The sequence below is a fragment of the Podarcis raffonei genome, chromosome 2 (genome assembly GCF_027172205.1).
Source record: "Podarcis raffonei isolate rPodRaf1 chromosome 2, rPodRaf1.pri, whole genome shotgun sequence".
Lineage (NCBI taxonomy): Eukaryota > Metazoa > Chordata > Lepidosauria > Squamata > Lacertidae > Podarcis > Podarcis raffonei.
This window is the reverse complement of record NC_070603.1, coordinates 110,942,934-110,955,827: the sequence shown is the minus strand read 5'-3', so window position 1 is coordinate 110,955,827 and position 12,894 is coordinate 110,942,934. Positions and strand designations below refer to the sequence as shown.

The 12,894-nt window shown below is 46.4% G+C and overlaps 1 protein-coding gene across 2 annotated transcripts in view; it reads left to right on the top strand.

Moving 5' to 3' along the window:
* Positions 1 to 8,871, top strand: part of LOC128408652 (C-type lectin domain family 2 member B-like) — a 34,597-nt gene extending 25,726 nt beyond the window's left edge. The window contains exons 1-5 of one of the 2 annotated variants that reach the window (XM_053378631.1): positions 915 to 1,253; positions 2,850 to 2,926; positions 4,872 to 5,056; positions 7,085 to 7,182; positions 8,697 to 8,871. In XM_053378631.1, coding sequence (XP_053234606.1) covers positions 1,108 to 1,253; positions 2,850 to 2,926; positions 4,872 to 5,056; positions 7,085 to 7,182; positions 8,697 to 8,832 — 642 coding nt within the window. In that variant the 5' untranslated portion in view covers positions 915 to 1,107 and the 3' untranslated portion in view covers positions 8,833 to 8,871. Of the gene's footprint in view, positions 1 to 914; positions 1,254 to 2,849; positions 2,927 to 4,871; positions 5,057 to 7,084; positions 7,183 to 8,696 lie in introns of those variants that run through there. The other variant, XM_053378632.1, reaches the window with a different exon arrangement.
* The last annotated feature ends 4,023 nt before the right edge of the window (positions 8,872 to 12,894 follow it).

Below are 12,894 nucleotides of genomic sequence, written 5' to 3'. Positions count from 1 at the left end.
GTCCAGAGGAGGGCAACCAAAATGGTCAAAGGCCTGGAAACGATGCCTTATGAGGAACGGCTAAGGGAACTGGGCATGTTTAGCCTGGAGAAGAGGAGGTTAAGGGGTGATATGATAGCCATGTTCAAATATATAAAAGGATGTCATATAGAGGAGGGAGAAAGGTTGTTTTCTGCTGCTCCAGAGAAGTGGACACGGAGCAATGGATCCAAACTACAAGAAAGAAGATTCCACCTAAACATTAGGAAGAACTTCCTGACAGTAAGAGCTGTTTGAATTTGTTGCCAAGGAGTGTGGTGGAGTCTCCTTCTTTGGAGGTCTTTAAGCAAAGGCTTGACAACCATATGTCAGGAGTGCTCTGATGGTGTTTCCTGCTTGGCAGGGGGTTAGACTCGATGGCCCTTGTGGTCTCTTCCAACTCTATGATTCTATGATTCTATGATTCTAATAATCAAAGAATCATAGAATTGGAAGGGATCCTGAGGATCATCTAGTCCAACCCCTGCAGCTGCCCCGTACGGGGATCCACCCTGGAGCCTCGGCGGTATCAGCACCATGCTCTAACCAAATGAGTAGTAGTAATAACAACAACAACAACAACAACCCATCTGATTGGCTTGCCCCAGCCAGTCTTCCAACAAATTTAAACACAGGAAAACATCACACATTTTAAACATCCCTCTACAGGGCTGCCTTCAGATACCTTCTAAAAGTTTATTTCCTTGGCATCTAATGGAAGAGCCTTGCACTTCTACCGAGAAGGCCTTCTGCGTGGTGTTTGAAGGGCACACAAAATAAGATGCAAAGGGGAGGGACGCCTTGTCTTGCATGAGGGCTGAAGCAGAGTTGTGGCTGGGGCACTTCTGAGAACTTGCCTGAAAGAGGGGGGCGGGGCGAGGGAGGGAGGGGGCGAGGGGAGTGCCTACTGAGTTTCCTCTCCGAGGGGAGAAGAGAAGCCGAGGCTTGATTTTCCGAGCGACTGCTTATCTTTCGCGTTGAGGCTGAGAACTTGGCAGCGCCTCGCAGGACGGGAGCAGCGGGAAACTATGCGCCAAGTTCTTCCCGGAGCCTTGGAGCTGGCAAAGACCCCGAAAAAAGCTGGTCAGGATGGAAAGGGGGGAAATCGAAGAGTCAATCCCCGCCCTCCCCCCACCCCCCAGCTCCAGCGAAGAAAGAAGTGAGAGGAATGTAGCCAGTCGTCTTCGCAAACTGGGACAGCCAACAGGCAACGAGACTGGAACGAACGGATGGAGGTAGGTCGTGGGAAGTTTTTGTGGATTCACAGGGGTTAACATAAAGAGCAGGTGTCTAGGTGTGGTTCATGGGCATAGCAAAGGGGGGAGGCAGGGAGGGACAGCTGTCCCCGCAATTAATAAAAATATATAAAAACACATAGCTAACTGAGGTTCTCCCCCCCCCCCAAACTAAAGACCTAACCCGCTCCAACAAAAATCTTGGCTACGCCCAAGGTGTGGTTGGAATTGACTCCGATTGTGGGCTTAGGAACGAGGAGACCACAGAAGAAAGGATGCTAAGGGATTGATTGGGGAAAGGGAAGCTGGAGGAAGCGAGAAGGAGAAGGAGACAGAGGCAAGGCTAGAGAGAGAAGCAAAAAGGACAGGAGAAAAATGTAGGAGGAGATATAAAGAAGGAAGGGAGATTCTCTTGTGGAGCACTGCGGCCATTTGAAGTTCAGTATGTCTCCACTATAACCCTCGCTGCAGCAGGCACCATTTTACAACCTCATTTATTTGTAAAATCGGCCTTATGGGCAGGACCTGACAAGAAGGAAGTGGAGAAGATTAGGGTAGAGAAAGGTGGTGGAGAGTTTTAAAGGTAGGGGTGAAGACTTTGCTATGGGTGCTGAAAGATGTGAAACGACAGCACAAAGATACGAGGAGAGTTTGGCTTGGCAACGGGGTGGCAAAAACCTGAAGCGCCGTATATGCACAGGTGTGCGGTGTGATTTGATGGTTGTGCGCATGTGCGAAGCACGATTTAGCGCTACTGCACATGCGCGAGCAGTGAAACCCAGAAGTAACCCTTTCTGGTACTTCCGGGTCGCCGCGGGGAAAAATGTAACATGAAGCAAACGTAACATGAGGTATGGCTGTACTGGCATTGCTGAATTGCTGCTTACATCACTGAAGGCAAACATAGAGGTGTGGCATCAGAGCAAGAGACTCCCCGTGCTTGCTTTGGTGCTCCCCAAATCTGTGCTCTGCTGAAGATGAGTTGACTCTAGGCTTTCATTTAAGGGGAAATCCTTTCAGAAAGCCCAGTGAGGACCAAGCGATTGGTCCTGCCTGAGCTGCTTACAGCTTAGAGCAGAGCTTTCCAAACTGTGTTTTGTGGGGTCTTACAGGGTCACGCCCATCTACCTGGTCACACGCAGGGGGAGGATGCTCCAGACTAGGTGAGACAAGTCCTCCTGGCTGGAGTAACATCCTCCTGTGTGTCCACTCTGGGCAAATATGAATACTTCACTGCTTATGCTACATCCCACATCCAGTTTGCTAGTAAAACTGTGTTGTGAAATGATGCATTTCTAAAAAGTGTATCACCAGCACGAAAAGTTTGGAAAGCTCTGGCTTAGACTATTCTGCAGGAGGGCATCAAGGCCGCAACCTGGAGGAGAGTCCTCCTGCTTTGTGGTGAGGATATTATACTGCAACATTTTGTTGCTGGTCCCACCAATTCAATATTTGACTATTTTAAGCTGTCATACAGAACTGCCTTTGAGTTGTAGCATCCCACAAAGGTGTTAAACATAGAGTTCTCCAAAGCTCTGTTGGATTAGTCTCATGAGCGCTTATGGATATATGTTTTATTTGTTCCCTACCACACAGGCAAAGTTCATGTCTAAAGTATTCCATTGTTCTCAATGTTGTCCTCTCTATCATCATCATCGCTGTCCTTGCAGTAGGTAAGTTTCAGAAACTTGGATGCTACTTTCCTTGTAGTTTCTCTTCAGCCACCTGGGATAGCTTAGTCAGTAGAACATGAAGCTCTTAATCTCAGGGTTGTGAGTTCAAGACCCATGTTGGGCAAACGTTTTCATCTTCAGCACTAAAGGGATTACAGTGGTACCTCAGGTTAAGTACTCAATTGGTTCCGGAAGTCCGTTCTTAACCTGAAGCGTTCTTAACCTGAAGCAGACTTTCCCATTGAAAGTAATGGAAAGTGGATTGATCCGTTCCGGATGATGAAAAACACCCCCTAAAACAGCAATTTAACACGAATTTACTGTTTCATGAGACCATTGATCCATAAAATGAAGGCAATAATCAATGTACTGTACTATAAAATAAATAAGACAGTATTTTAGATTTTAAAAAATAACATTTATTTATTTTCTTACGTGCACTCATTGTTTGGATGGGGGCTCAGGGTCCTCTTCCACAATCACAATCGGCTTGGCTCCCGGCATTTGTGGAGGCCTCAGAGAGCTCCTGCGGCTGGAGCCCAGTCGCGGAGCCTCTGCAGGCACCACGGATGTCGGGGCTTGGCTCCTGGCATTTGCAGAGCCTCTCTAGGCACCGCTGATGTCGGGGCTTGGTTCCTGGCTTTCATGGAGACCTCAGAGAGCTCCATAGTCCCCGTGAATGTCTGGGTTTGCCTCCAGGCAGCAGCAAGGCTTTCAAGAGCTCAGACAACTTACTTCCGGGTTACAATCGTTTGTAACCCGAAAAAACGTAAGTTGGCGCGTTCGTAACCCGAGGTACCACTGTATAACAGTTCCAGCAGAATTTGCTTTAGATTGGCAAATACTATGGGACAGGGAGAACATAGGGATGATATCATACGTACAGCACCCCAAAAAGGCACATACATCCAGCACTGGATGCCTATTATCACAGTGTGTACACAAAGGGAGCTTCTCCATAATTCCCAATTTTTCTTCCCTTGGTCTTGGAAATTGAGATTACCAAGCTCTCAGTTCTCCTGCTCCCCTTTGTCTCTCAGCAATGGGGCGAATGCCTGAGCTGTATCCTCCTCAGCCTGCATGAGTGTTCCTGGCAGGGCCAGCCCTATCATGAGTCAGAGTAAAGCAGCTGCCTCAGGTAGCAGATGGGAGATGGGTGGGAGAAAGTAATGGTGAGCTGTTGGAGAAGAGAGCTCTCTGTGCTGCTATTATCTGCCCTGCGGCCCCATAGCTCCTGCCCTCAGATGTGGTGGAGGACATTGTCTAGTTACAAGTGTAAGATTCAAGTGCCTATCTGTGCATGGAATTGAAAGCGAATGCTTTCTTATCTTTCACTTTAAACAGCAAGATATTTGGGCCAACTCCTGGCTTCCGGAGAGGCTTCCTCTAGGTGGAGTTGTCATCCTGCCCTTGGCAACAGAACGTTGTTTCTCTTTAGAGACTGTGTGCCTCACTTTTGTTACTTTCAGCTAATCTTCCAAGATGGCTGGTGGATGCAGTGTATTGTAGATGTATTGTAAAAAGGGATACAGTGGTACCTCGGGTTAAGTACTTAATTCATTCTGGTGGTCTGTTCTTAACCTGAAACTGTTCTTAACCTGAAGCACCACTTTAGCTAATGGGGCCTCCTGCTGCTGCCCGATTTCTGTTCTTATCCTGAAGCAAAGCTCTTAACCTGAAGCACTATTTCTGGGTTAGCGGAGTCTGTAACCTGAAGCGTATGTAACCCGAGGTACCACTGTACATATGTGCTTAAGATATACAGGTATGTGACTTGTGTTTTGCACTTGGGAATTGCAAAAGAATACAAAAAAGTTATGTTTTAAGGAGTTGTGGGGTAGATAGCTAGGCCCTACTCTGTTTCAGCCGAACGATCCCAATTTCTGTCTGTGCTTCTCGGCAACAGCTGAATCTGGTATCACTGAATTCTCTGTACCTATTTTAGTTCTTCCTAACAGAACAGAGCAACCAAGTTACAACCCTGTTTTTGCTGAATGTTGCCCATATAACTGGACTGGCTTTAGAAACAAATGCTACTACTTTTCGGAAGAAGAAGGGGATTGGAACTCCAGCTACATGTTTTGCTTCTCAAACAATGCGTCTCTTGCTAGGATTGAAGAGGATGAAAAGGTGAGGTGTGGAAACATTGTCTGTCTGTCCCAGTATGTTTCTGAGCACAATTCAAAGTGTTGGTGTTGACCTTTAAAGCCCTAAACGGCCTTGGTCCAGTATACCTGAAGGAGCGTCTCCACCTCCATCATTCTGCCCGGACACTGAGGTCCAGCGCTGAGGGCCTTCTGGCGGTTCCCTCGCTGTGAGAAGCCAAGTTACAGGGAACCAGGCAGAGGGCCTTCTTGGTAGTGGCACCCGCCCTGTGGAACGCCCTCCCACCAGATGTCAAAGAGAACAACAACTACCGGACTTTTAGAAGACATCTGAAGGCAGCCCTGTTTAGGGAAGCTTTTAATGTTTAATAGGTTATTGTATTTTCAAAGCCATGGTTTGTTCGAGAAACCACAAGTTAACCATGAGTTGTCCTATGGGTGGTCAAAGAAACCATGGCTTTGGCTCATTTCCCAACTGCTTTTGCCTCATGCTTTTGTAGCTTGGTTAGTGGTCAGACAAACCATGGTTAAAGAAGGGCACTGGGTTAGCAGATAACACTAAGTGATTGTTAAAACAAACAAGCATTTGTAATTATTATTATTGTTATTATTTATACCCCGTCCATCCGGTCAAGTCTCCCCAGCCACTCCAAGCAGCTCCCAACAGAATATTAATAATAATAAGAAGTGCTTTTTTTCTTTAAAAAATGTTTAGGGGTACTCTCGTTTTCCTACTCATATTGATATACTGCCCCTCAATGAGGTCAAACTTAGATTCACAAAATGTTTAGAGGTATGCGTACCCCTGCCTTCCCCCAGAAAAAAAGCACTGATAATAACAATAAAGCGATAGAACATCAAACATTAAACACGTCCCTAAACAGGGCTGCCTTCAGATGTCTTCTAAAAGTCAGATAGTTGTTTATTTCCTTGACATCTGACGGGAGGACGTTCCAGAGGGCGGGTGCCACTACTGAGAAGGCCCTCTGCCTGGTTCCCTGTAACCTCACAGTAGGCAGTGAGGAAACCGCCAGAAGCCCCTCAGAGCTGGACCTCATTGTCTGGGCTGAACGATGGGGGTGGAGACACTCCTTCAGGTATACTGGGCCAAGGCCGTTTGGGGCTTTAAAGGTCAGCACCAATACTTTGAAGTGTGCTCAGAAACATACTGGGAGCCAAAGTGGGTCTTTCAGGACCAGTGTTATATGGTCTCAGCGGCCACTCCCAGTCACCAGTCTAGCTGCCGCATTCTGGATTAGTTGTAGCCTGCAACAAACCATAGCTTCAGATCAGTAAGTAAACCACAGAATTCTAACCCATAGTTTAATAAACAATAGTTTAATAAACCACGGCTTATGTGAACCAGGCCATACTGTTGTTTAATCATTAAGTTCAACCATTATGTAGCACAAAGGAGCTGATTTAAATACAAAAATAACTGCAGGGTCATAGCAGTAAACATTGAACACATAAAATATTTTTTGTTAAAAAGTATTTATTTAAAACAAACACCCCACCCACAGTTGTATCCTGTGCTGGTAGCTGAACTGAGTTAAGAACTCCATCCAACACTTGCTGTTAATGAAACAAATGCAGGAAATAGAATGAGGATGTTAAAATGATGAGAGAATAATAATTATGTTAAAAAATGTTAGAGAATAGTTCTTTTTAATATGTTTTTTATTTTTTTGTGTTATATTTTTTATAAACTTGGAAAACTAAAAAAAATTGGGGAAAAAGTAAGAGAATAAGAACAACTAATAAGCAGGATAAGATAATGTGTCAAAAAACCAGAATGGGAAGCTGAGGGAAGTCGTGGGGTGAGGGGGAAATTGGGGGGACAATATTTTTGTTATATATTATATGATATTCAGATGTCAAAAAATGGTAAAATGTTAATAAAAATTATTTATATAAAAAAAAACTCCATCCAACAAGTTGCTCTTTCTTTTTTTAAAAAAGAAACTGGTAAACATTTTGGATTTGTGTAATGTTTTCAGTTGCACTGTGAACATGGCGGTTCAAGGCTCTAATACCTTCTGGTCTTTTAAAGGCTTATTGTAAACTTCATGACATGAAGAGGAGCTACTGGATTGGCGTCCAACCTGGGATGGGAGAGACCCGGAAATGGCTAAATGGAGACACTGCGACGTGAGTCCTTTCCATAAATACTGATAATCAAAAATGAAATGTTTCCCAAGACAGCTCGGTATATAATTGTTTATCAAAGAGCTTTTTCCCTAAGCAACATAATTTTGAACAAAATCACAATTCCCCTGAAATGGGAGTTCAGAATGCAATTTATATGAAATACTGCAGGTGACGTGCTTCAGATCACAGCAGGTGCTACAATAACTATGTTCTACTTTCAGTGTCAGAGGCAACCAGTTGAGGGGAATTGCAAGTGGACAGAGTGGTGCTGCACTCAGGTCTGGCTTGCAGGCTTCCCACTGTGAGAACAGCATGCTGGCATAGTGTAGGGGGGCTGAGGGGTATTTTTTGGGGGGGTGCATCCCTCACAATGCCCTGCTGTGTCATGAGCTGGAGGGCACCTTGAGAAGGACGCAACAGCTCATGGCGTCCTGCACCATTTTTACAAGATGGCAGTATTGAGTCAGTGGCTCACGTGCTTCTGGTTTGCACTCTTTATAAAGATTTGAGGAGTGAGGCTATCACGCCTCTATTATTGTCCATGCCGGGTCGCTGAGCCATTGCTACTGTGTCCTTTCTTTTAGCAGATCGAGATGATCAGGTGACAGCAAAAACTGCAAGGTTTTTTAGTGGGGAGCAATTAGAATAAGATAAACTAGGGCCCAGGGCCTTTTCAGTACTGGCCCCAACTTGGTGGAACGCTCTGTCACAAGAGACTAGGGCCCTGCGGGACTTGACATCTTTCCGCAGGGCCTGCAAGACAGAGCTGTTCCGCCTGGCCTTTGGTTTGGACTCAGTCTGACCCTTATGTTTTCCTCCCCTCATGGTTTTGATCTATGGGCTACTTTTTAAATGAGGCTGCTTTTTAAATTGCATTTAAACCTGTATTTTAAATCCCCCCCCATTATGTTCCTATTGTAATTTTACTGGTGTTAGCAGCCCTGAGCCCGGCTCTGGCCGGGGAGGGCAGGGTATAAATAAATTGTTGTTGTTGTTGTTCATTATTATTGTTATTATTGCTGTTGTTGTGTTGTTGTTGTTGTTATTGATGTAATCCCCCAAAATGTATTTTGTATAGTTAAGTTTTTACCTCTATCTTCAGTACATTTTATTTTGTGGCTGTGGCTGATGCAAATAAAGATTCTTCTCATTCCGATTCTTTTTGCAAGTCTCGCAGAGCAGTGCTGGGCTTGTGGGGTGCTGCGAGTACACCCCTCAAAGCAGGGCAGGATCAGCCGGCCAAGCTCCTCACTTTACGGCCAGGCAGAAGACACAACACAGCTCCGCTTTGCTCCAGTGGGCAGGGGTTGTGCCCTGCCCCACAGCACGCTACGTGCCGCTTGGCTTGTGCACGCCCACCACAGGTGCCAGCAGGGAACACTCTGCCACTGTGCTATTCACATGTGTTCCAGGTGCCAAGTGAATTGAGCTGCATTATCCTAACTTGTCAATACCAATTTATTGTTGTAGGGGAGACATTTGACCCTTGCCTGACTCTATATTTTGTGTTGCAGGATGAAAGTCATTGGAACAGGAAAATGTGCCTATTGGAAAGCGCAAGATGAGAATGCCACAGCCTCAAGGTGCACCTCAGCACATCAGTGGATTTGCAGCATATCTGTCAAATCTAAAAATCACGATGAAATATGAATGAAAAATGTGTTAAAGCTAGTAAACGTAGTTTCTTCCTCTATAGTGTTGCGCTATGGCTACCATCATCCCTGCCCATGCTGGCTGTGGTTAATGGGTGCTTGCATCTTGTTCGCCACCCACCCCTGTGTTATACAGTGGTACCTCGGGTTATGAACTTAATTCGTTCCGGAGGTCCGTTCTTAACCTGAAACCGTTCTTAACCTGAGGTACCACTTTAGCTAACAGGGCCTCCAGCTGCCGCCACTGGTGAGCGATTTCTGTTCTCATCCTGGGGCAAAGTTCTTAACCTGAGGTACTACTTCTAGGTTGGGGGAGTCTGTAACCCGAAGTGTTTGTAACTCGAGGTGTTTTTAACCCAAGGTACCACTGTATAGGGACGCCATACGACTCAATTTCCTCCGAAAATGGCGTCCTGGATAATTTTTTGAAAATTGGGCAAATGTCCTGGGAAACTGGCAGTGGGGTTTAAATTGTCCCAGAAATGCTTTAGAAAGCTCCAAAAGTGAAAAATTCCTGTGGCTTTTACTTTAAAAAAGCTCAACTTTGGGGTCTTCCTAAAAAAAGCTGAACAACTTATGTGGGATGTAACATAAGCAGTCAAGTGCAACACTTCCTGTTTTCCCAGAGTGGACACACAGGGGGATGTTACTTCAGTTGCAGGAGGACTTCCTGTCACACCTGGTCTGGAACACCCTCCCCCTGCATGTGACCAGGTAGGTGGGCATGACCCTGGGAGACCCCATAAAAGATGAAGAGTTTGGATTTGATATCCCGCTTTATCACTACCCTAAGGAGTCTCAAAGCGGCTAACACTCTCCTTTCCCTTCCTCCCCCACAACAAACACTCTGTGAGGTGAGTGGGGCTGAGAGACTTCAGAGAAGTGTAACTGGCCCAAGGTCACCCAGCAGCTGCATGTGGAGGAGCGGGGAAGCGAACCCGGTTCACCAGATTACAAGACTACCGCTCTTAACCACTACACCACACTGGGCTGGTCACACAGCCATCCTTCACTTGAAGCCGTGGTGCTCTCTTGATGCCATCCCTCCTTGTTTTTGTTGTTCTTTTGATGCTGATACTGTTGTATCAGCATATGGGATGAGCCCACATTCTCTTCTGTAACTCTAAGCTAGGGGTCAGCAAGGCTTCACTCCTGCAGAGATCGTCCGTGGGACAGACGGGCGCAGCATGACACCGGAAATCGTGTCTGTGCATGTCCATGGCACCAGAAATTGCTTCTGCACATGCCCAGATGCCAAAAACCGTGCCTGCGCAGAAGTGGGAGTGACTGTCTGCAGGCCGGATCCAGAACCCATTCAGGCTGGAATTGGCCCCCAGGCCTTAGGTTGCCGACCTCTGCTCTAAGCTAAAGCCTGCCTTCAGGGATCCAACTGTGAACTGAATGTGAACTGAATGTGAGTAATCTTCTTGTTACATATAAAGAAGATCTTCGTGTATTTATTCTTTTTAGGAGGTATAAAAGGGGACTTACCAGGAACAAAACCCAGTCTGGACAAATCCAGATTGGATTGCTTAAGTAAAGAGATTCAAACAAATCTACCAACTAGCTTCCTGCTATACACTGGAGAATGTACTCCGCTGCTGACTCACAAGCATGAGTGAGGAAGGATACTATTAAATTAATACATCCTCTCCTGGTATCTACAACATTCCCACAACTTTCAGGGTGTCCTGGTTTTTACTTCAGAGCTGCAGACTAAAAGCAGAGGGAGCTAGAATCAAATCTGTACTTGCCCATGAAACTCTGGGTGACTCTGGGCTTGCAACCTTCAGTGTTTTAACATATGTGGCATAAATAATGGAGTCCCCTCCGCTCCTGCCTTTTTCTTTCCCTTCCCTTGTGAAATGTTTTTGCCGAAATGTACAGCTACAGGTGGAGCCTTTCATTTATCATCTCTCAAACAGCCTCTCTTACAAGATTTAGCACTATAGAGGTGAGAGCTTGCTGTGTATTGGGGTAGGAAGGTGAGACAAAATTGCCTGCATTGCAATGATACGTTTACATTACCCGAGCTCTTGTAGGAGCTGAAACGGATGAGAGTGGATGCCTCTCATCATGTGAGGTTTTGAGCCAGGGACAGGAACTAGGGCTATAAAAGGCCTTCTCCTGACCTAAAGCAGCATCAGTTGTCAGGAAGCAGGCAGTGTGGCCCACTAACCTTCATTACTCTTCAATATGAGGTTCTATGTGATGAATTTGTACCTGGGTCTCACAGCAAATGTTTGTTACATGATGGAAGTTGATGACTGAGAAAGTTCTTCCAGTACTTACACAAATGTCCAGGAACCAGGAGGCTACTGTTTGTGGCAATGAAGTGAACTGGACAGGAGGAGAGGGCAATAAAAGAAGCTGCAGTCCTCTCGCCACCTGCAGCTACCCCCTCCCTCCTGCCAGCCTTGCACCTGCAGCTGAGAGCAGCAGTAGTCTTGCAACCTCTGCACCTGAGCCAATCTATGTCTCCAGCTACAAAGCAGAGATGGAGCCAATACAGTGGTACCTTGGTTCTCAAACGTCTTGGTTCCCAAATGACAAAAACCCGGAAGTAAGTGTTCTGGTTTTCGAATGTTTTTTGGAAGCCGAACATCCGATGCGGTTGTCGGCTATTGTTTCCGGGGCGCCTGCACCAATCAGAAGCTGCACCTTGGTTTTCGAACATTTCAGAAGTCAAACGGACTTTGGGAATAGATTAAGTCTGGCACTTTTGTTTTTGCTACTTATTTTGTATTTCTGTTTTTGAGGCTTTTTTGGTTAATTTATTTTTGTGACTGTGTGGATGATAATTTTTATCATCTACACTACTGTCTTGTTTATTTTATAGTACAGTACATTGATTATTGCTTTCATTTTATGGATCAATGGTCTCGTTAGAGAGTAAAATTCATGTTAAATTGCTGTTTTAGGGGGGTTGTTTTAAAAAGTCTGGAACGGATTAATCCATTTTGCATTACTTTCTATAGGAAAGTGCACCTTGGTTTTGGAACACTTTGGTTTTGGAACGGACTTCTGGAACGGATTAAGTTTGAGAACCAAGGTACCACTGTACTGCTATAATGGTTTTCATTGCAGTAACTCCCCATCCTTGACTCATCCAAGGAAATAGTCCAGCACTCTAACCCTCACACCACACTGGTTCCCATAGCTGGAGTCTGCAAAAGCAGAGGGACACATGACACTGAATAAAGGACCCAGCTCATTACTAACACATACACACAGTGACACACACGCGGAACCCCATACAAGTATTTCCCCACACAAAGAGGCAAGTCTGTCGTCAGACGGGGGGAGGGGGTGGACCTCTGCGACCTTCCAGATGCGGTTCGACTCCAACTCCCAGCAGCCCTTGTCAGCATAGCTGTCAACGTTTCCCTTTTTTTAAGGGGAATTCCCTTATTCCGAATAGAATTCCTCGCAAGAAAAGGGAAAAGTTGACAGCTATGCTTGTCAGATACAAAGTGGACAGCAGTGTTGGGAACTGCAGTCCAGCAACGAGAGAGACCCACAGGTCACTTTAACACACACACACACACACACACACACACACACACACTTGGGCGAGATTGCTTCTTGCAAAGCGCTGCGAGGTCTACCATCCAACGCAGAGCAAGGCGTCGATTCTCTCTCCCGGCCGAAATGGACGGCGCTCGGAGGTGGCCAGCACTTCGCTCGCTCGGTGCCCTGCCCGCCCTGGAGCCGCCGAGCCGCCGGCAAAGAGGAGGCGGAGGCGACCCCGCTTGGCTACAAACGGCGCTGCGCCGACGTCTCCTCCTCCTCCTCCTCCTCTGCCCTGGAGCTCCTCCTATCAAAGGCTGACGAGGAGAGCTGCAATTGGAAACCCCGCAGCGAATCCGGCGCGCCGCTTTCCTTTGCGCGCAAATTCAAATTGCCAAGCTCCTCCGGACATCTCCCGTCGGTTTTGCTCTTGGAGAAAGCGCGTGCAGAGCACGGGCCAACCTGTGCAGGTACGGAGATTAAAAACCAGCGAATCGGGAGCGCGGGGGTCTCGACGTGGGGGCGACAGTAGTGGCAGTGACCGCGATTG